Source organism: Megalops cyprinoides, chromosome 17, assembly GCF_013368585.1.
Source record: "Megalops cyprinoides isolate fMegCyp1 chromosome 17, fMegCyp1.pri, whole genome shotgun sequence".
Classification (NCBI taxonomy): domain Eukaryota; kingdom Metazoa; phylum Chordata; class Actinopteri; order Elopiformes; family Megalopidae; genus Megalops; species Megalops cyprinoides.
This window is the reverse complement of record NC_050599.1, coordinates 5,683,653-5,704,213: the sequence shown is the minus strand read 5'-3', so window position 1 is coordinate 5,704,213 and position 20,561 is coordinate 5,683,653. Positions and strand designations below refer to the sequence as shown.

General features: G+C 40.1%; 1 protein-coding gene across 1 annotated transcript; it reads right to left on the bottom strand.

Moving 5' to 3' along the window:
* Positions 1-922: 922 nt before the first annotated feature.
* slc35b2 (solute carrier family 35 member B2) lies at positions 923-16,242 on the bottom strand. The gene is made up of 4 exons (XM_036550486.1): positions 15,988-16,242; positions 11,139-11,329; positions 7,459-7,619; positions 923-5,693 (listed from the first exon to the last, which is right to left on the bottom strand). The coding sequence occupies exons 1-4, from the start codon at positions 16,005-16,007 to the stop codon at positions 4,758-4,760; spliced, it is 1,308 nt and encodes a 435-aa protein (XP_036406379.1). The 5' UTR covers positions 16,008-16,242; the 3' UTR covers positions 923-4,757.
* Between the last annotated feature and the right edge of the window lie 4,319 nt (positions 16,243-20,561).

Sequence of the window (20,561 nt, the reverse complement as noted above, 5' to 3'; positions counted from 1 at the left end):
TAACTAGCACCTGGTCAGGCCATGAAAGCTTTTCTATGGAATTGAGCATATATCTGATAAAGTTATAAAAGACGTTGATACAAAGTCTTTTGGGATACCTGCTGTTATCTTGTCCATTAATATGCTTTAAGTGCTTTTGTTTGGAAACAGAGAGACGTCTTTCCTCATTTCCAGTCAAGTCTGTGTTCAAAATATATCCAGTCCATTACATCCAGTAGCCCATCAAAATGAATGAAAATTCACTTGTGAATTGGTAGCACCATCCTTAGTCAACAAAGTAATTTTATATTATAAAATTATATTACATAATAAACTATTATATGTATTATATAAACAGGATGAAGTGATGGATTATGAAGTTTCCTGTTAAATAGATGACTTTCAGTGGGAAGTGTCAGGTGTACGCTGGTGTCGTCTCTAGCACCAATTTCTACATTAGCCCAAGTTTTGATTATTTTGTTTTTTGAAAAATTATGCAGTCAAAGACTTCAGATGTGTCATTATAAGTAACTAACTAATATATGCTTTAATGCACAACTGTAGGTTAATACAGATAATTACTGGGCCAATTCAAATGCAAGTCCAGTTCAGGATACCTGGCTTCAACAAAAAACAACAAGCATGCCATTCTTCTACTGAAATGAAGAATAAAGAATGAAGAATGAAGAAATAACAGATGAAAACAATGTCACATTGGGTTAAACTGTAACTAGAGTAACGTAAGAATGTGGTGACTTACGTGTTTATGTTTAGAAACCTGATTTCTCTGTCCTTCTTTTAAGGTCCTTAAACCATCTGAAATTTAGTCCATCATAAACACTGTCTTACCATCTCAATTCCATTGTCGTCATAAGTAAGACATTACCCACTGCAAACTGCTTTCGTATTTAAATTAATTTAATCTTATTTGATTAATCCAGCCAAAAAAATATTCATAGTAACAGTGATAATAATAAAAAACAAAAAGTACCTGTTACAATCGCATTTCCCTTAAAAGCAATCAGAAGTCCTCCCTTGGGGGCATTTCCTGACCAGTCTTCAAATGAAGCAGGAAACTGCCTCCATTACAGAACCAGGCCACTTTAAACATTCATCACAGGCTTCCAAAGAATACTCATTTTCCAAAAGCAGCTTTCCAGAGAAGACCACCATCATGGAAATAAAATGATGTAACAGCATAAGAATTAATAATCATATCTTAAAATTGAGCAGGGCTGCCAACAATGTTCAAAAGGTTACAATCATGTTTTAAAAAAATAAAAACCAAGAAGTAACCCCCCCATTGTTACCCCAACTTTTAGGGAAGAGGAGAAGAAAAACCTACACTTTTTAATCAGGTAATTGTTTAGCATATTTCTGTGCCTTTTACGTAAAGTTGCTCGACATCTATGGTGGATCCCTGTACTGAAAAGATGGGAAATCATCCAATAAAATGTCAGTACGGTGCCCGGCAGGTTGTTTACACATTTAGCGTAATGGGTTTTGATATAGAGGCCTTTACCGCTCCAAACAGATGTAAATAACAAATTGGACTGAAAGCAGAACTTACCCAGAGCCTGCAAAAACCGGGCCAAATGCCAGTATCGGGCCGCACTGGTCTGAAACTGCCCGAGTCCTGTTGAGTTGGATTACAAAGGGGCAATGTGCTGCAAGGTCAAGCTGCGATTTACAGGTAATTACAGCTTTGTTTGTATCATTTGCCTCACGCTCACCTGCTGTGCAGCAGATACATTTCCTAAAAAAAAACATGGCATAACACCATGAGCAGCCAAACCAAAGCAGCACCTAACAGCAGGCCATGTTAATCGTGAGGTTCACAAAGGCGAGAAGGGATTGTCGTACAAACAGTAGTGAAACTATACAAACACATGCGTGTTACTTCCCAAAAACTGCTGTGAATGAGTATGATTATTTGCTTGGTAGAAACCTTTATGTAGAATGACTTGCATATTTTACATCTTTATTAATGGACATTATCCATTTAAAATGCTAGACTGATGGTTCAATTACAAGCTAAAAAATAAACCTTCTATTTTGAAGCCAAGTTCACCAAACAATCATGCCACACCACCTCTACCAAACAGCCTTAACTATCAGGTTGGTATTTAAGCAATAAGCAGTAGTTCCAAGCCACTGATTACTGATTACATATCAAAACTTTCAGACCTTATTTCTATTTGTTTTTCTGCCCTGTACAAGCCTCAGAAGATACCAAATATATTCTCATGTATAAAATTCAATGTAATGGTACAAAATAAAGTTAAAATGTAATTTTCAATGTTACATGTTAAAATGTAAAAGTTACAGGACAACGTGTCACTAATCCAGCTAAAATTAAAAAAAAAAACCCGTTAAAACCTTGCAGCAGTTCCCCGTTTCATGGCAAAAAAAACTTTTGTCTGTTGTACAAAGCAAAACTCTGACCTGTGACGAGAGAGGATATGGAGAACAAGAGCAAGAACAACAAACAGAGCCAGCAAAGGTAACACCGTCTGAATAGGTCTGAAACGGCAACAACTTTTCATTCATTTTTTTACTGTTGTTTTCATTCAATGAACTTAAAGATGATTTATTTATTCTTCCAGTGTGTGCTGTCTCATTTGATCTGTAAATAAAGCCCTGACCGAACACCATGAATTGTGTCTAGTGGCAGTTTTTAACGTCCTTCCTTTCCCAAATTGTCAAGCAGGGCATGTCACGACACTGAGTGATCATACTGTACTTTACATGAGTAGGCATACAAAATACAAGTACTATTGTATCATAATTCACATAATCGCATGTTAATCTTTTTTTATTGTGAAAAATGGATTGCTATCAGGAAGGCAACCCCTGCTTAAAAAACTGAGTCAACAAGAAAACAAGATTCAGTTCATGTCAATCTGAGGGGTGATGGGGTTTCCAGGAACGTATCATGATACGAAACCAGGGACTGCCTCTACTCTTTTTTCATTTTTGCTCTTTATTGTAGTACATTATTAGGTCCATATCGATAGTTAGCTATGAAAACCAGTTATGAGAAAGTGTTATCAAAACTGTATTCCTGTGGTCAGTGACCTAAAGGTGTAGCAGCAATCATGGTTGAATGATGTACTGAGAGTGTCACTTACCATATGGATATGAAACTGTCACATTATTTGAGTTGTATGAAAATTTTGTGTCTAAAAATCTCTGTGAACCTCAGGCTGACCCATGAAGACCTGTACTTGGACTAATCTGGTTTGTTGGAGCTGTATACTTTGGGGTGAATCTTATGCTTGAGCAAGCATAAGTGAAATTTCCTTGAAATTCACAGAAAGTCCTTCTTGTTTGAATTAAAAAAAAAAAACACCACATGATTTCTCTATTTGAATGAACCATCTAGCGCTCTGTGTTATTTTCAACAGAATTTCATAGTGTTACTTTCGCTAGCTAACCTAGCTGTGCTTGGGCTAAACATGATTTAGTAAATCAATAATACACACCAATCAGAAGAACTGCTTTTTGCTATGAAGCTAGCTAAAGAAAAAAAAGAGCACACATATTCCAATTACTGGCCCAGCAAACTTGCGATATACAGCACGAAACGGTGGATAGCTGCAAACACAGGTGCAGAGGGTTAGACAGCTAGATTTCGGCAGTGTGTGTGTCTGTGTACGTGAGCGATTTCCGAGAACTGCTTTTTATGTTCTCATTTTGGTTGTGGGCAGGCAGTGGAAGAATCACTTCAAGAGTCTCAATCACCAGGAGAGAACGTGACACCTGACTGGGTTTGAACCCAGTCAAAAAGGGGGAAAAAAATGAACCACCATTCCCCTTCTGAACTCGTCTCTGTCCATAAACGCTTACCATGAATACTATGGCAAGAGATTAGGGACAGAAATCTTTTTTTTTTTTTTTAATATAAAGTATCCATGCAGTTAATTTCCATTTTCAAAGAACAAACATGACACTCATTCTCTCAGCATACACACGCAAGTATGTACAGACAAAAAGCAAGGCATCATAGCAAACTCAGGATAAGCAGCGTCTCCCCTGTCCTAACACTGCGACGCCATAGTCACGTTATTTTTAATTTAAGCTATGATTAAACTGGATTTATCTTGGCTGTGAGCTTCCAGACTGTGCTGGCTGATCATTTCAAATCAATCCAGCGTTTTCGATCTTGGGTGCATCCACATGTGACGCCCAAACACCCCGTGACTGCTGCTCTCCTGATCCCATCGCAAGGACATACTCTAGGGGAAACGTTGCTTGATATTATCTGGGTGGCGACCACTGTTTTTTCAAACTTGTGCACTGTGGCAGTAACATTGACTGCTCTCTGACAACCTTATAGGCTACATCATGTAACAAAACACTAAACAAAATCAATTTCAAAAAAAAAAAAAACCTGGAAGAAAAAGGTATGCTGCTTCCAGTATTACCTACTTACAAACTAATTTACTTGAGAAATACTCAAACATCCATGACAGGTGGTTGGTACGGTAAAATCGATCCCGTGAATATTTGAGTGCAGTAAACATTGTTTACTTACAACAGTCTTCCATCAGACGATCTGCTGCCAGGTTAATGTTCAAGTCAAAGACCATAAAGGCATATCCCTTTCTGTACCTTTACTACATAAAAGTAGAAACCCATAAAAAAGAAAAACAGAGGGGAAAGAACAGTTTAAAAGAAGCACACATACTGACAACCATCAATGACTACAACAACGAAAAAGACACCACCGAAAACGTGGTCTCTCTACATCCAGTCTATCTCTCTGCCCCCCAACCTCACACCTTCTGCACCTGCGCCTGGCCGGCCGATTTCTTGCTTTTCTTCATGCGGCTGCGGGCGTACACCCTCAGGAAGAGGGCGAGAAACACCACGGCCACCCCGAAGCCACCCACCATGGTGACGGCGTGGCCGTACAGGAAGCAGGAGAGTAGGATGGCGATGGCCTGGCGCAGGGTCATGATGATGGTGAAGACGGCCGCCCCGAACTGGGCGATGGTGTAGAAGATGAAGAGCTGGCCACAGGCTGAGCAGACGGACAGGAGCACGGCGTGGAAGGCGAACTCCGAGTGCCGCGCCATGAAGGCCACCGAGTCGAAGAAGGCGCCTTGTTCCAGCAGGGAGCCCACAGTGAAGAGGCAGGAGAAGAGGTTCACCCCGAACATCATCTGCACCGACGACATCTTGTACTTGAAGAGGTTGTCCTGCCAGTTGGAGGTGAAGCTGTCGAACATGATGTAGCCGCCCAGGATGACGACGCCGGAGAAGGTGGTGACGGTGGAGGGGTGCTTCTGTGTGGCGCTGGACAGCAGGAACATGCTGACGCCCACGGAGATCAGCACAGCCGTGAAGTACTCCCAGTACTCGTAGCTCTTGTGCGAGACGATCTTCCCCATCAGCATGACGGGGATGACCTTGGAGGCCTTGGCCAGCACCTGAGTGGGGAAGCTGATGTACTTGAGGGCCTCGTACTGGCACCAGCTGCTGAGGATGTTGGACAAGGAGGCGAAGGAGTACTTGTACATGGGCGCGCCATGCCGGGGCTGCTTGAACAGCATGCACCAGAGGCCGGCCACCGTCAGTGCCAGGATGCGGTTCATGAACACCAGGAACTGGGAGTCTTTGAAGCGCTCGCCCCCGCCCTCCGCGTCCACCGCCCCATACGAGCGGGTCATCACTCTCTCCTGCAGGATGCCCCACGTCAGGTAGGAGACCTGGAGAAATGACATATGTATTAGACAGACTGGAACACATAGGAACATTAATACAAATTACATTATATTACGTTATATGCATTTAGCAGACACTCTTATCCAGAGTGACTTACATAGGTTACAATTTTTTAACATACTACCCATTTATACAGCTGGATATTTGCTGAGGCAATTCTGGGTTAAGTACCTTGCCCAAGGGTATAACAGCAGTGCCCCAGCAGGGAATCGAACCGCCAACCTTTTGGTTACAAGTCCTGCTCCTTGCCACTATGCTACACTGCCACCCTTGAATGAGCAACAGTGTCAGACCAGGCTAACAACACTCACAGACCAGCGAGTGTGAGCACAAAACCATTCAAGCCCTACCACAAGTTAACTTCTGCAACCTGACTCGGCAATGCAAGCCAAGCACCCTACATGACTATACTACATGACTATGTCCACTTACTGGTCACACAGCACAATCCTAGGTTGCCTAATCAAATTTACAACTTGACATTACTTCCTCCATTGAAATATCTTGTGTTCATGCTGACATAAAACTAGCCACCCAGTGTTGCATCCTAGTGGTTTGACAAGTAGCATTCCTCCTTGTTCTGCAGTAACATATGCCTGCATGAAAACAGATTTAATTAGTAACTAAATGTCAATCTAGGCACTCAATGTGTTTCATTCGAGATGAGGGCGGCAGTGTAGCATAGTGGTTAAGGAGCAGGACTCGTAACCGAAAGGTTGCTGGTTCGATCCCTGCTGGGACACTGCTGTTGTACCCTTGGGCAAGGTACTTAACCCACAATTGCCTCAGTAAATATCCAGCTGTATAAATGGATAACATTGTAAAGAACTGTAACCTATGTAAGCCGCTTTGGATAAAAGCGTCTGCTAAATGAATAAATGTAAATGTAAATGTAAATAAATGCCAAGGTCGCGTGTGTTTCTTCAGCGAGTCAGAAAAACCATTGTGTTTGCCAGCATCATAAACCAGCACTTTTGATTTGGTTCTTTGACAGAACTGAAAGGAAGCCTATCCTCAGGTCCTGTCAGAATGCAGCCAAGGGTCAGGCTGTGCAATGTGCATAAAAGCTCATGCCAGCCCTTACACAACAAAACCTTTACTCAGAGATAGCTGTTACACAGACACGGCTGTGTTACATTTCAACATAACAACAGGTTATTTTTTCACTGGCATGGACAGGGAGATGTATAATGTATACCGTGGGGGAGGGTCACGGTTTTCTCATGAATCTAAGTCATAGTTGACCCACCGCCTCATCCCAACAAATATCACACATGTGATGCCCTTATCATATGTTGTGTACAACCCCATAAACAAAAAAGATACAGTATTACCAGAATTCCTGATTTACAAGAAGGGTTTCAAATCTTAATATTAGGGATGAGACTGAATGTTTGATTTTCAAAATATTCAACCATGAGATCACTTAAGCAATTTAATCTAATTTCTCTAATCCAGTTTAACTAACATATATAAAACTTGTATTCTTTCCTCTCAAAATTTGTGAATGAAAGCCCGGCATAAAAGAATTTACAGAAATTAATTTACTTGCCTGAAAATGTAACTAAATGCATCTCTTTGAAGTTAGTTAGTATTTACATAATAAGCAGAAATTTCAACTGTGTGTGAGGAAAGAACGGGGCTCAATTTTTTTGGTTATGTTCCATCTCAGGAGCCTCAGAATATTTCATCATAAAATAATCTGAAATGCCCATCCCTACTTGGCAGGTAGACAGGTATAAAGCTCACCTGTAGTCCAACAGCACAGAAGAGTAACTTGACAGCTTGTCTGGTGGATGAGGCCGACTCCGCCTCATTTCTGGGCGCGACAGACACATCGTCCAGGAGGCCTGTTTTTGATTCACTCCCGAACACACAAGCTTTAATCACCGGGAAGCAGATGCCACGCCCTGAGGAGGGGAGAGAAGCACTACATCAGAGGCACATCGCAAACAGGAACGGCTCCAGTTCTGCTCCAAACCAGGTCAAACTGGTCTAAACCTACGTGTGTCCTGTAGGGCCACACAATTGTTTGGTTTTTGAGCGAGGTTCAAACAACAAAAGCACATGTACATGTGCTTGTACAGGTACATGTTGCAAGGTCCACTGTTTAGCCAATTAGCCAGCAAGTTAGAACATTATCTGTTGCTCTGAAACTCACAAAAACACAAGCTGACCAAGAAAAATGGACTTCAGATGTCTTCTATACTGACACTGGAACAGAGCAATGAGCATTTTTCAAACTATGTACATCCTGTTAACTGTAACACCCTGAGAACTGTTAACGAGCACAAGAAACTGAGTTTAGTTTCAAAGCTCGATCAAGTGCTGCATAGATGAACTGAGCTTACAGTCAAACGTCAAATTTGAAAATCAAAATATTTTCAAATCAGGATGACAATTTTGAGGGTTTTTCTGCAGCGAAAAGCAAATGAGAACACTCTTAAGAAAAAGGGGGGCTTGAGAGTTTCTGGGAAGAGGCAGGATCTTGCCACAAAGACTTCCACGGTAAGGCAACAGCATGAATATAACCCCTGGAGGAACAGCGGAGGCCAGGAACCTCACTGAGTACAGCCTGTACAGGAAGACCTTAAACATTTAACAAAACGCTCAATGTAACAAAAATAACAGATACAGACTGCAACCTTTCCGCAACTGTAGCTGTAACCAGAAATGACGACCAAAACAACAAAAACAAGACAAATCTACACAGGTGAAACAAATTATGTGCATAATATGGGAAGGGCTTAACATGCCTGAAGGTTTTCATGAGCACATACTATGATAGTGTGAACGTCTGTTTCGAAGTAAAGTATATAAAATATTGACAATCAAGATGTATTTAGTCAATTTTTTTTTCCTGAAAACATCTTAACTCTTCTCACCACAGTGAAAAGCTGTAGCCAACAATCAGGAGTTTTAACTTTGTGTTTGCGCCCTACTTGTATCGCTCTTCTCACTTTCCCTGCCTCTCCACCTCCTTTACTAGCTCCTCGGTATATTCTGGCTACGATCTGTGGGGTTGAATTTCACGCTCCAATAAACTGTTAGAGAAATGTGCCTCCGTGGACCTCAGCCATGGAGCTCGGAGGAGTGCTCACTACCGTCAAGCACCTGGGGAGCCGTAGTACAAAACACTCTTTTTTTTTCGCCCCCTGAAAGGAAGACGACCCAGAGCGCTCAGAAAAAACCCGGCTCATCTTAAATCTGCGAGTCTGGAGAGAGGCCACGAGAGCCGTCTCGCTGCGCATCATGGGAACCCGAAGCAGATGAAGGCAAATCCTGGGGGATCACTTTCAGTTTCGACCGAATTATCACGCAGTAATAAGATTACCGACTGAACGATAAGATCGCTGACTAAATATAATCGGATAATCTGTTCCAGGACCGCTGCCTGTACAAATTTTGAGGGACTCTGGATATGAACATAAATGTAATGACCAGTTGCAGAGAGTCAGAACTCAAGAGTAAAGTCACTCACTTCTCCCTCCCCTGAGACCCTGTGAAATGCAGCATGTTGACACTTTCTGAGTAATAACCAAGTGACCAGTAGGAGAGTTCTCTCCCCTTTTCACTCTTATTCATGCCATAATTTGACCTTTTACTTGGGTAACAGGAGGAAACTGTGACGCTGAGACACAAAATCGGCCACATTATGCTGTAACTGAGGAGGCATGACACGCACACTTTCATTGCTGACTTATAAAGGAAGAAACACACAATGCAGAACATGCCACTGGCTGATAACACAGGACAGACTGCAAGCTTACACCAAAAGGCTCTGTCATATGACTGTTATCACATCAAAGTTCAAAAGCCAAAATTACGCAAGCACGATAGCAAACCACCAAGTGTTCTGTGAATATTTATATCTTGATAAATAAGTTATGTGGAAGCAGCAGTCTGTGCTTGTGACAGATGCGAACGTGAAAAAGGTGTTTCTTTCTAACCCTAGAGATTTCACTTAATGTCCTTGGATTTCACCAGAAGATACATAAATGGGAGCTGTTGAAAATACGTCTACTTCCAAACTCTCAGCAAAAAAGCATGTTTTTCTGCAAAAACATGTATGAAGTGGAAGGTAATCAAACATATCCTACAGTGTTCTTTTTGGCATTTCAGAGTGTCTGAAAAGTAGCAGAAAAGCCACTGAAGGCATGTGTTCTATGTGAGCTCACAGATGTCTCAATCTCCAGCTGTTTGGTATTATTCTGTTCTGTCCCTGAACCAAATTAGACATAACTTTCCTGACTGAATTAATGTGTTTATTCCTTCATTGTTATTTCTCTGACCTAACGTCCTAGTGTCACCATGGCACCTAGTCAAAACCTGTTTCTTCTTGGTATGTTTCCCCTGAATGGTCAGAGAGGGCAACCCGACTGATATCATTATAGCAGCAGAAATATTAGTAGGAACCAGGCAGTAGGCATTAAAGAATGTTTTATTAACCAGTAGCGATGCGACTGGTGTGATGATTTTTCTTTTCACTGGATTAATGAACTGATGGGTACGGGTGCTGGCTCATTCTTCAGTGCAAACTGCTATTATGCCATCTGTTCTCACTTTCCACTCTAGCCGTTTCGCTGTGTCCTGTTTGATAAATGCAGTTTGCTACCCAGTCAATTTGAATAAGCTGCTTTGCTTGTAGCTGAACTCTGTGGTGATTTATTGTCTTCACCTTCACCTGTGGAAGGGGGAAAAGTCTTCATGTTTATGTTCGAATTATCAAGAGGATATTGAGGACATTGTATTTACTTGCAATGCATTCTGGGAAATGAGCGAGTGCAAATGTATACAGCTAATCCTGCTACTCAAGCTTGATCTTTTGTTCCTCTTATGTGTACTTATGTATGAGGAAGTGTACATCAGGGTGTGTGTTAGCATGCGTTTACAATGGTGTAATCTCTCTGTCGCGTATACTGCCTTGCACTTACATGTTGTTCCAGGCACGTACTTGTGACCTCAGCACTACGTTTGGCACTGAGGCTTATTCATATGTGGTTAGCGGTGTCCCCCTTCTGTTTTTAGGTCACTTTATTAGATGTACTTTGCATATTGCTCTGGATAAAAGTGTCTTCTAAATGACAATAACGTAACTGTCCATTAAGCGGACCAGTTACAACAGGGGGACTGACTGGAGCATCACTCTGGCCCTCCAGGAACTGAGATTGCTATAGAAATCAGCTTCTCAAAAAAGGGTGGCAGTGTAGCATAGTCATAACGTTCATGACTCACAACCAAAATGTTGCTGGTTTGACTCCGCGCTGGGGCATTGCTCCTGTACCCTTTGGCAAGGTACGTAACCCAGAATTACCTCGGTAAATACCCAGCTGTATACACGGATTACATGTAAAAGCAGTAACCTATGCAAGTCGCTTCGGATAAGCTGTAAATGTGATGCACTTAAACTAGCATTGCGAGTTACACACCTGTTTCTAGGTAGCTGATCCGCTTGAAATATCTGATGAGCAGGTAACCGGGGATGACGATCGTCGCATATCCCAAGATGTTCAGAAAGAAGCGAAACAGCCACACGTCACGCCAGTCCTCCAAAATGGATGACTCTTCGCTGGAAGCCAGAACTGTTGGTACAAGCAGCAAAGCCAGCCCTTGCCAAACCCTGCAGGAAACAGACAGAGCCACAATCATTATGACGCAAATGGCGAGCCACTGAAAACACAGACCGTTACATCAACCCAAAGTCCACTGTTTATTGATTTCAGTATTTCTGGTTTTCATATTTATTTATTTATAAGTAAAATACTTAACCCATAACAACCACCAATCTTCCAACACATTTTGTGTATATGTGTGTGTGTGTGTGCGTGCCTTTTTTTATTATGTATAATTTTATATTTCAGCTTTTGTTGAGCAAGTCATATTTAAATTTCCATCTCACTTTAAACAGTATTTAATCTGTATTCTTTCATGTGGCTTTGACAAACCAGTAGGCTCCACTTCATTTATGCTTTAATTTATGCCAACCTGTAAACTCCACAAGCACAAACACGAGGGCTGTGTTGCCACTGTGGGCTGTGAAAGTTCTACAAGGGCTTTGTGGTGTGTAGCTCATTTTATGAATTAATTTATTACAAAATATGACAATTAATGTGAAACTATATTGCAAGTGTGAAACTAATTTCTTATTTTCAGTTTTCCAGATCATATATAGACATCTGACACTTAAACCCAAGATACGCTAGCGATTGTCTGGTATGTGGTATCTCCACAACAGTTGAAACTAGCACTTTTGTGAAAGCAGGTGGAAGTTCACAGAAGCTAGCTAACCTGCAAGGTGGTGCCTCCCTATTGTTAACAACTGAAAACTGATCAGTTCCTGCATTGAAAGGAACTCCTCTGAGATGGGGGAAAAAGTCCCATGTACAAGATCTAAATAAACAAAGACAAGAAAATATTCCAAGACCTATTTGGATCCACTGATTACAGTGTATACAGTGGGGAAGTCATAAACAAACACTGTAAATTTTATTAGTAACTTTTATTATATTACATGCCATTGTCAACAAAGCAGTAAACCTACATTATGCATGATCATACAGTGGCATGTTATCGGAGCTAGCTCAAGCATTAGGCCTACAAGACACTGACGTCCAAGAATTTATTTCTCTGTGATTATTCAAATGACAGAATTAAAGTTCCATTTTATTTCCTCAGATGAGATTTTTTCATTATTTGAGTTTTCTGTTACTGCTGTTGCTGTGATAATTAGCTTTGTTCCTTTGTTTAGCAGGCCTATACATCCCAGTGACCAGCAGTATAAAACTTGTCAGTTGCTAAATGGTAAGGAATATGTCACCATGAATTTCAACAAGGGTTTTATGGGGGGGGCTCCTGTGGGAGTCCTCCCCCACAAACATCATACAGCAAACATACATCATACAGGCGTGTCCTTTAATCTCCCACTAATCATTCTATCATTATTAAAGGTAATTATATTTGACACACTGAAATTATATATTAAGATATATCACACCACTAATTCTCCCCAAAAACTGCCTCACAATTGTCACAAGGGAGAGACCCCTGTTGCTGTGAAGTCGGTCGTAATTTCAGAAAGGTGTGTTCCTGCCAGTGTATGCATCGCATTCTTTGGAAAGGCCTACACCCATGGGACCAGACTGAGCCCAACAGTGCTTCTTTGTGTTGCGGGTGCGATCAGATCAGCCCCACAAGTTGCCTGCTGCACCAGGACGTGGGCTTGAATAGCTCACTCATGAATGTGGGAATTCACTGCACACTGGTGTCCGCACGCGTGTTTTACTGAGCTGCTAATTCGCCCATAATTCAACCAGCTAGTGGAAAATAACTTGTGTCCTTCATGTAATATGCATGGAAAAAAAAATACCACAGCGCAGCACTACAAGGAATACAATTGAAAAGTAGGGGAAACCTGTACTGTGGGTTTTGTTTGCCTGAATCTGAGAGTCCTGATATTGGAGTCATTCCATGTAAAAACAGTTTTAGTCTGCAATGTCAGCAACACAGCGTTTGTTCCCCAGCAGTCTGTTTTTAAGCAAGCTGCACCTATTTAACTGGAATAAGAAACAGCATTTTGGCTTTGCTAATCTTCTCCATACTACTTGCAGCTTCGTCATTCGAGGAAATTTTAATCTCCCTGCCCCTGTGATCTGAACAGCGTGGCCACAATTGATATGCAATAAGCTTCCTGCTGTTGTTTAGAAAGGTGAGAAATGTTTTTTTAAAGAAAAAAGTAGACAGTAATTTTCTAAATGCAGAAAAAGTCTTAGAGGCACTTGTTTAACTTTGTAACAGCTTCACATTATAAGGTGGCATATTTTTATTCAGAGAATGAATTTCCTGGATAAATTTATATCCCCACTATATTTCAATTTAGAAAATACATAAGTTACCTTTATCTTTAAATAAGTTATTTAATGTTTTGTTCTGTTATTTGTATTCTCGGTTTTACACAATTTGTGTTAATGGTTTGTAAACTGTTATATCACACAGCAGTAACAGATGAAGCTGTTTTTGTTACATAAAAGTTTCTGTTCTTACAGATGTATATACCTATCTTGTCCTCTTATTTATCCATTTAATATGACCCTAACAGCCTTCAGAGATATAACTCTGGAAAACCTGGCAGTATGAATGAATATTGCACTTAGATTTATTGATCTACTAAATACTGAAACTACACACTACAAAATTATTTACAAATTGCTACCTAGCAACTCCCCACCTACAGGAAGCTGTACCAGCTAACTGTCTACGCACTGAAGAAAGACGTCAGCATGTGTATAGTCCTTCATGACATATAAGGCATATACTCTTGCCTCAGATTACCTCCCCCTTGCACACTGCAATGGTTTGACTACATCAAAAAGTAATGCTCCATGCAATTACACTCTCTACTGTTATATGCTGTTAGCACAAAGTCCCTAGCTGTCTAGGTATCGTCTATGCCAGCACATTTATAAATGGAACGTGTCAATGTATTTATGACTTAGACAGAGTGGTTTATGATAGTCACTTACTTACCTAGTAACAGATTTATGCTATATTCACAGTTAAAAAAAAAACAAACAAACTTACCATTCAGTTGTCAAACCGAAAGACATTCCATTACTATTGTTTCCTCGGGAATCCTGTACAAACCTGTCAGTATGGGTTGGGGCAGTATAATCCCCTTTCCACTGTACAGCTGAAACCAGTACCCCCTGAACTGGTGCCAAACCTGGCTGGCTGACCGACCCCAGCACAGCACCATTGCATTTACACTGCATTACTTTGTAATCAGAACTGTAGCATGACGTCACACTAAAAGTCTGCAAACAAGACGACTGTCTGTGCAAGCAACTTGAGCCTTTATTATTTCCGTCTTCCTCTGGTGGTTGAATCAGTGAAGGAGGCTTTTTCTCCTTCCTTCTCTGCCTCAGTTTTCAACCTGGAGAATCAAGTTACTTGTGCTGCCTGCCCATTCATCTCCATTCACAGAATCTTAAAGTGAGCCAGCGTGTTTCGAGCTATACAGTGGACAAGGGATACATGGGCTTGCCTGGCATCTATGCCTTGTGTGCTACGTGTCAAAATAAAACCAATGGAAAACTCCAAATTTATGCATAGTCTCAGGACAGTCACACAAGCTCCAGTTTAATTTCCCATTAAAGGGATTTGTCACACTACCTGATTTGTGAACTTCATCAAGACAATAACAGAACAACAGATGATTATCTAATCTTGGTAAGCGTATCTAAATATTATAAAATATGCCGGTGCATGCAAAAAGTGCATTAGGAAATTCTTGTTTGGTTTTTCACTTGATGTCGTGGTCCATATTATTACTCAATATTACAATATTACAAAATTACTCAATTTGTCTGAAATATATAATAATGCTGGCAACCTTACCCGATGTAACAGAGCAATGCTGTGAACCCAGACCCCTCCACAATGTCCAGTAAAAACAGCATGGTGTGACGTTAGTGGTATGTAACGTGGCTTGGAACCAGAGAGGTAGCTAAATTATTTCCCGAAGGAGTCACTGCTGCTGCTCCCCTCGGCACAGTAATGCAGATGAGGAACATAATCGTAAAAACTGCACACAATAAAATGTAACTAATTAGCAAGCTATCTTAAGTGCTTAATCTATATATGATTACCCTAATTCACAGACTTCGAACAAAAGCAGCTAACTGTCCCACTTCATTTTCCATTGTTTGGAAACTAATGTTATCCTTTAAAATTTCTTTCTCAACTAAAATTAATGTATCCTTGCTAAACTGAGTGAATCAAACATGTAGTTAGCTTGTCAGCTAAAACAGTGTCGAAATATGGCTTGCTGTTATTGAATATTACCTTCATCGCTAAGTAACTGTCCAGCTAGAGCTAATTAAACAGCTTGCTACCTGGATACCATACCTCTGACTATGGTATTAGAATCTGCAATTGCAAAAAGCTAATTTATCTGTGTGGTAGCCAGCCAGCAAACCCGAGTGCACAGAAATACATGCAACTTTAAGAAGTTTGCTGGCGAGTCTTCGTACCTAGCTAGTTATTAGCTCGGAGTTTACCTAGCTAGCTGAATAATGAATACGTTTCATCAGCTGATACAACAAAAGACTCACAAACAGACCAATAACACAGCCGGTCTAGCTACTTAAGACAAGCAGCAAGTGCTTTTCAAGTGGTACCTAAAATCGGCGCGGCAGCGGCCAAAAGCGCACCACCATCGGTTAAACGTAAGCCGTTTAGTCCGGCTGTCCCCTCGGCATCCTGAGCAAAATGTGATCGTACCTCAGTAAAAACGATGGCATTTTCCCCCTCTGCCAACTCTCAGGGTCCTCAAGCACCTGGCGTCTCACAGCCGCCGGACACTTCCAGCCCTCTCACGACAATCGGAGCATTTACCACAGGTATCAACAAAACAGTGACGACTCGCTTAGATAAAGCAAACTTATACAAAATAAACAAGGCTTTTTGTGTGATTTTTTTCTAGTTTATGTGTCCTTTCCCGTCCCCTCCACAACTTATCAATTGCCTATGTGTTCACTTCAGGAAAGAATCCCCTCCCTTTCCACTGTGTCAAAGGAAGCGCAACCAAAGAAATCAAACATAGGATAATGTGTAAGTGAGATCGCCACCTATAGGTTGGAGGACTAACTGCACGTTCCTGAATTTGCATTGACAGGTTTATATCGTTGACGCGGCGTACTTGTTACAAAATGTCAAAACCACGCCTTCTGATTGTGAGAAACAGAAAGTGAGTTATGCATTGAAATACGTTGTCCAGCGTCGTGTTCACGTTGTGCTGACAGTCCCCACGCCATCCATCAGGTTTCGAGTTGGTAGTGCAAATCCAGTATCACTGATTTAAAGGCTGAGACTTTCACGTAGTGTATTGTAGAAAAAAAACTTACCGTAAGGTCCTACAAACATTTCCCTCTGAAGGGGATAGATCAGTTTAAGTGACGCACACAAAAATGAAACTAAATTAAATTTGTTTAACTTTTTTTTTTTATTTGGCGGCTAACGATGTTATTTTTTGAGATTGGTGAACAAAGACCCATTTAACTATGCTTAGCTAACAACGTAGCAGATGCTAATGCTGTAGATATCCTCCTTGTCCAAAAGCCAAGACTGATCAATCTCAACAAGTATCTGACTCAGTCTTACAAGAAACTTGTAAGAGGAATTAGTAGTCTGTGAGTCATCTTGCATGCTGTGCTTTAAATAACAGAGCTGGTCTACAGGAATGTGCCATCTAGCTTTACCTAGCTATATAATTAAAGTGACTTCTGTAAAATAATAGATGTTGTGACAATATAAATCATACAAATATATGCTTGTTGTTGTTTGTTGTCTTTCATTCATGTTTAATTCCTTGCTTATGTCAGAGCATTACAAAGAGGAACATAGATGATACATAAGATACATTAAAAACTGTATTAAACCATTTTGAATTCTCTCTAGCCACTAAGGAGGTTTAGTAGGTTCCCAGAACACAGGGACATGAAAAAAAAACATTAGGAGTTCTGTTTGAGGTAAACTGGTGGGTAAAATCTATTTTTGTTCACAGCGTCTGTACCATTTCACTCCATTGAAACACACACACACACCATTTTGATTCAACTCAGAAGGCCACAAAATCAATGTCCACTTTGCACATTGTTATCTTCTGCTTTTCCTCTTCTTGTTCTACATCTTTCCCATATAATTTTCCTGCCAGTTACACCATTGGAAATCCAGGCCCTGTAATAATGCTTCTTATCTTTGGTCTGTCCTGTTTGGATAGCCTACACTTTATCATAATTCAGACTATGGCAATTTTCAGTCTATAATAATATCTATGTGCTGTAACCAAATTAGCTGCCTCCTCTGTCACACAAAGCATTGTTGGTAATATTACAGGCATGAGTCATGTTACTGTGTCAGTAGAGTGTATTTCAGCAGTTGTGGAATGAGTGTCAGGTGTTCTACTAGATTCGATTGGTTTTACTGCCGATAGCCAATTAGTGTCACAAACATTATTTTAAGCCAATACTCGTGTTGTGCCTTGTAACTATATCTTGTAGCTTTTCACATCATTTTGTAAGATGTATTAGTTTGTTCATTGCATGTTTATTGTTTGCTGCTGAGTTAGTGTTATTGTTTTGATAATTATTTGGGCCTGGAAGTTTCAACTGCAGCGCTATTTAGTTAGAGGCTGATTGAGGAGATAATTAGTTAATTTAGCGTAGGGCATGAATAGCGCTGTGGTCACACTCATTGGTTTGGGAGTGTTGTCAGCCTGGTCTGACACTGTTGCTCATTCAGCTTGAATGCATGCAGTTATGTTCTATTGTGCTGGAAGAAATACATTTGAGTCTTCCTATGTATGTCAAGATAAGGCCACCAATACTTCTTGTAACATTTGTTAAATGTTTTCAGAAAACAAAATATTACTTGTTGACCACTAACACATGTACACAAACTACTGACATGGAAGAACGGAGGAATTATGGGGAGCCATTCATTTTGAGTAGTGTTTCTTTAGCATCTGTAAATCAGTATGTGCATGTACTTGTCCCTTTTAAGCTGTCATTTTTAGCCATAGACCCATTTTTGACAAATGTGTATGTACTGATATGTAGGGAATGCATGACTTGTAAGATTGAGTGACTGGGTGTGTTTGCATGCGGAAATTGTTTTTTGGTGAGATGATTTAATGGCTTTGCATCCAAATCTACAGTGGGATTTATTCGTACTTTACAAAACAATTAGTTTTGATATGCTATTCATAGCCAGTGTCCCAACGCAAAAGTTTAATAATAGTCATTTCATTTCCCTAACCACAACGTTTATCGTTAATGGTCTAAGTAAATATCATCTGAATTATACTATTGGCTATACACATACGGCTTCTGTCTTGAAGCACTGCATAACCTTTATAGTACTACATATACCCAGATCATCTTGCTTCCTATGGAGGTGCCTAATCTTGCTCATAAGAGGACATGGATTTCGTATTCTCTTTCAGCAACTAACAACATCTGGGCATGTTCTTTTTCATAAATCATAAAGCATTAATATTTCATGTATTATACCAGCCAATCCATATATTATAAATATTGCTGAATCTGTCCAGAATTATAAAAACAATACCTCCTTGATTGGGGAATTAATGCAGTAATGTTTTGACGCAGGCATTCAGGTGGATTAATACCAACTTGGAAAATTACAGCTCTTCAAACACAGCACTGGACACCCTGTTCTAGGACACAAAACCCCCACCTGTGCAGACCTCACCCCCCCACCCCCACCTCCAACTGCCCACCCCCTGAGAGAAAATCCCAACTGAGGAATCACTGTGAGTTGTGGAATAATTTCACTCCTCATCGTTTCCTGAGGGGGGGAATAAACAGCTTTGAAAAGCTCTCTGTCTTCTTAGACTTTGCCTCGGGCTTGGCCCTGAACCTTCGTTACTCTGACACTATGATGGCACAGACACGGTACACATATTGCTGACTGGAATTTCCACCCTCATCTGAAGTGCGAATCATATCACAATGATAATCAAATATGAGGAAAACAACAGTGAATATCTCCGGGTTATGCAAGGATGAGGAAGTACTCACATGCTTGTCAAGGAGCTTTTGTTTACAGGATCAGGGTCAGTTTAGGATGATTCAGCAATTTTCAAACAAGTCCTTTATAAGAATACATAGTTTGAGCAATCTTTCTTTGTACTGTGAAATTTAACAGTTATGAACATAAAAACGAGTTATATGCAAAATGTATTACCAATAAGGAATGAAATATAATAAATGCTACAGACCCTAATATCTCTCTTACTGTATACTTGAGAATAAAAAGCACATGCTCTCACTAAAATGACCAAAAAACATTTCTCATTTCTATATATTTACATTATACTCACAAGAAAAACGTCCAAACAGGTGTTAAACTCTGGAGAGGTTTGAGGTGTATTAATATATAGAACTTCTTAAACAAAAATTCCATCATTAAAAGACCACGTTAAGCATAAAAACAACACAGATGTAACAAATCTGACTTTATTACATTTATCAAGCAATATACTACTGCATCTTTGTAACAGCTGGAACCTGGGAAAAAGCACTATAATATATATATATTTCACTTCTAACTTCATTGCAGTACTACTACCAATGTTTTGATAACTGCTTATTTATCAGAACATGATGAGCAAGTGACTAAATATGAACAACAACTGCAACTATTTCTTCAAGTCCCACTGTTACTCATACTATTGCTGCTACCACACCTATTACTAATGATTAGAAAAAAAAAAAACATCTACTGGATATGTTGTATTCATATACAATTATGTTATTATGATGATAATAACATGTTAAAGTGTTGAATTTGTTTAATTTGTCTGAAATATATTTGGTTGAATTTGAGATGTATGATTTGTTCCCTCTCCTCTCAATACTGAAATGGTAGACCATTCAGCATAAAAATGAAGTTTTAGTGTCAGTTACCTTTGGAAAACAAGCAGTGGACAGGTACCTTAAGCTCTTCTGGTGTATCGTAATTGGTAGACTTGATAACTCCAACTATTCGCACAAAGCTCTCACTATATTAATTTCCAGGCATTGAAAAAGAAGCACAAACACATTCTCAGGCTCCTGTTCCTCATGAGTAACAGACTTAGTTGTCATGAGAGAAAATCTTCCACACAGTAGATCAGGAAAGGAGCCTGTTAAAATTACACCCAATTACACAGTACTCCATCATTATTTTGGGGGCAATATTACAAAATTATTGCAAACACACAAAAAAAAATCACAAATTCAATTTATATCCTAACACATACATTTACTGGATATTCATTTAATTAATTTACA

What these genes read in the sequence shown, in the direction of transcription:
- slc35b2 (XM_036550486.1), bottom strand. Translation starts at nt 16,007, where the DNA reads ATGCCATCGTTTTTACTGAG. An exon ending in GATCAGCTACCTAGAAACAG is followed by an intron (nt 7,620 to 11,138) that starts GTGTGTAACTCG and finishes TCCCCTCCTCAG; the next exon opens with GGCGTGGCATCTGCTTCCCG. An exon ending in TCTGTGCTGTTGGACTACAG is followed by an intron (nt 5,694 to 7,458) that starts GTGAGCTTTATA and finishes TCATTTCTCCAG; the next exon opens with GTCTCCTACCTGACGTGGGG.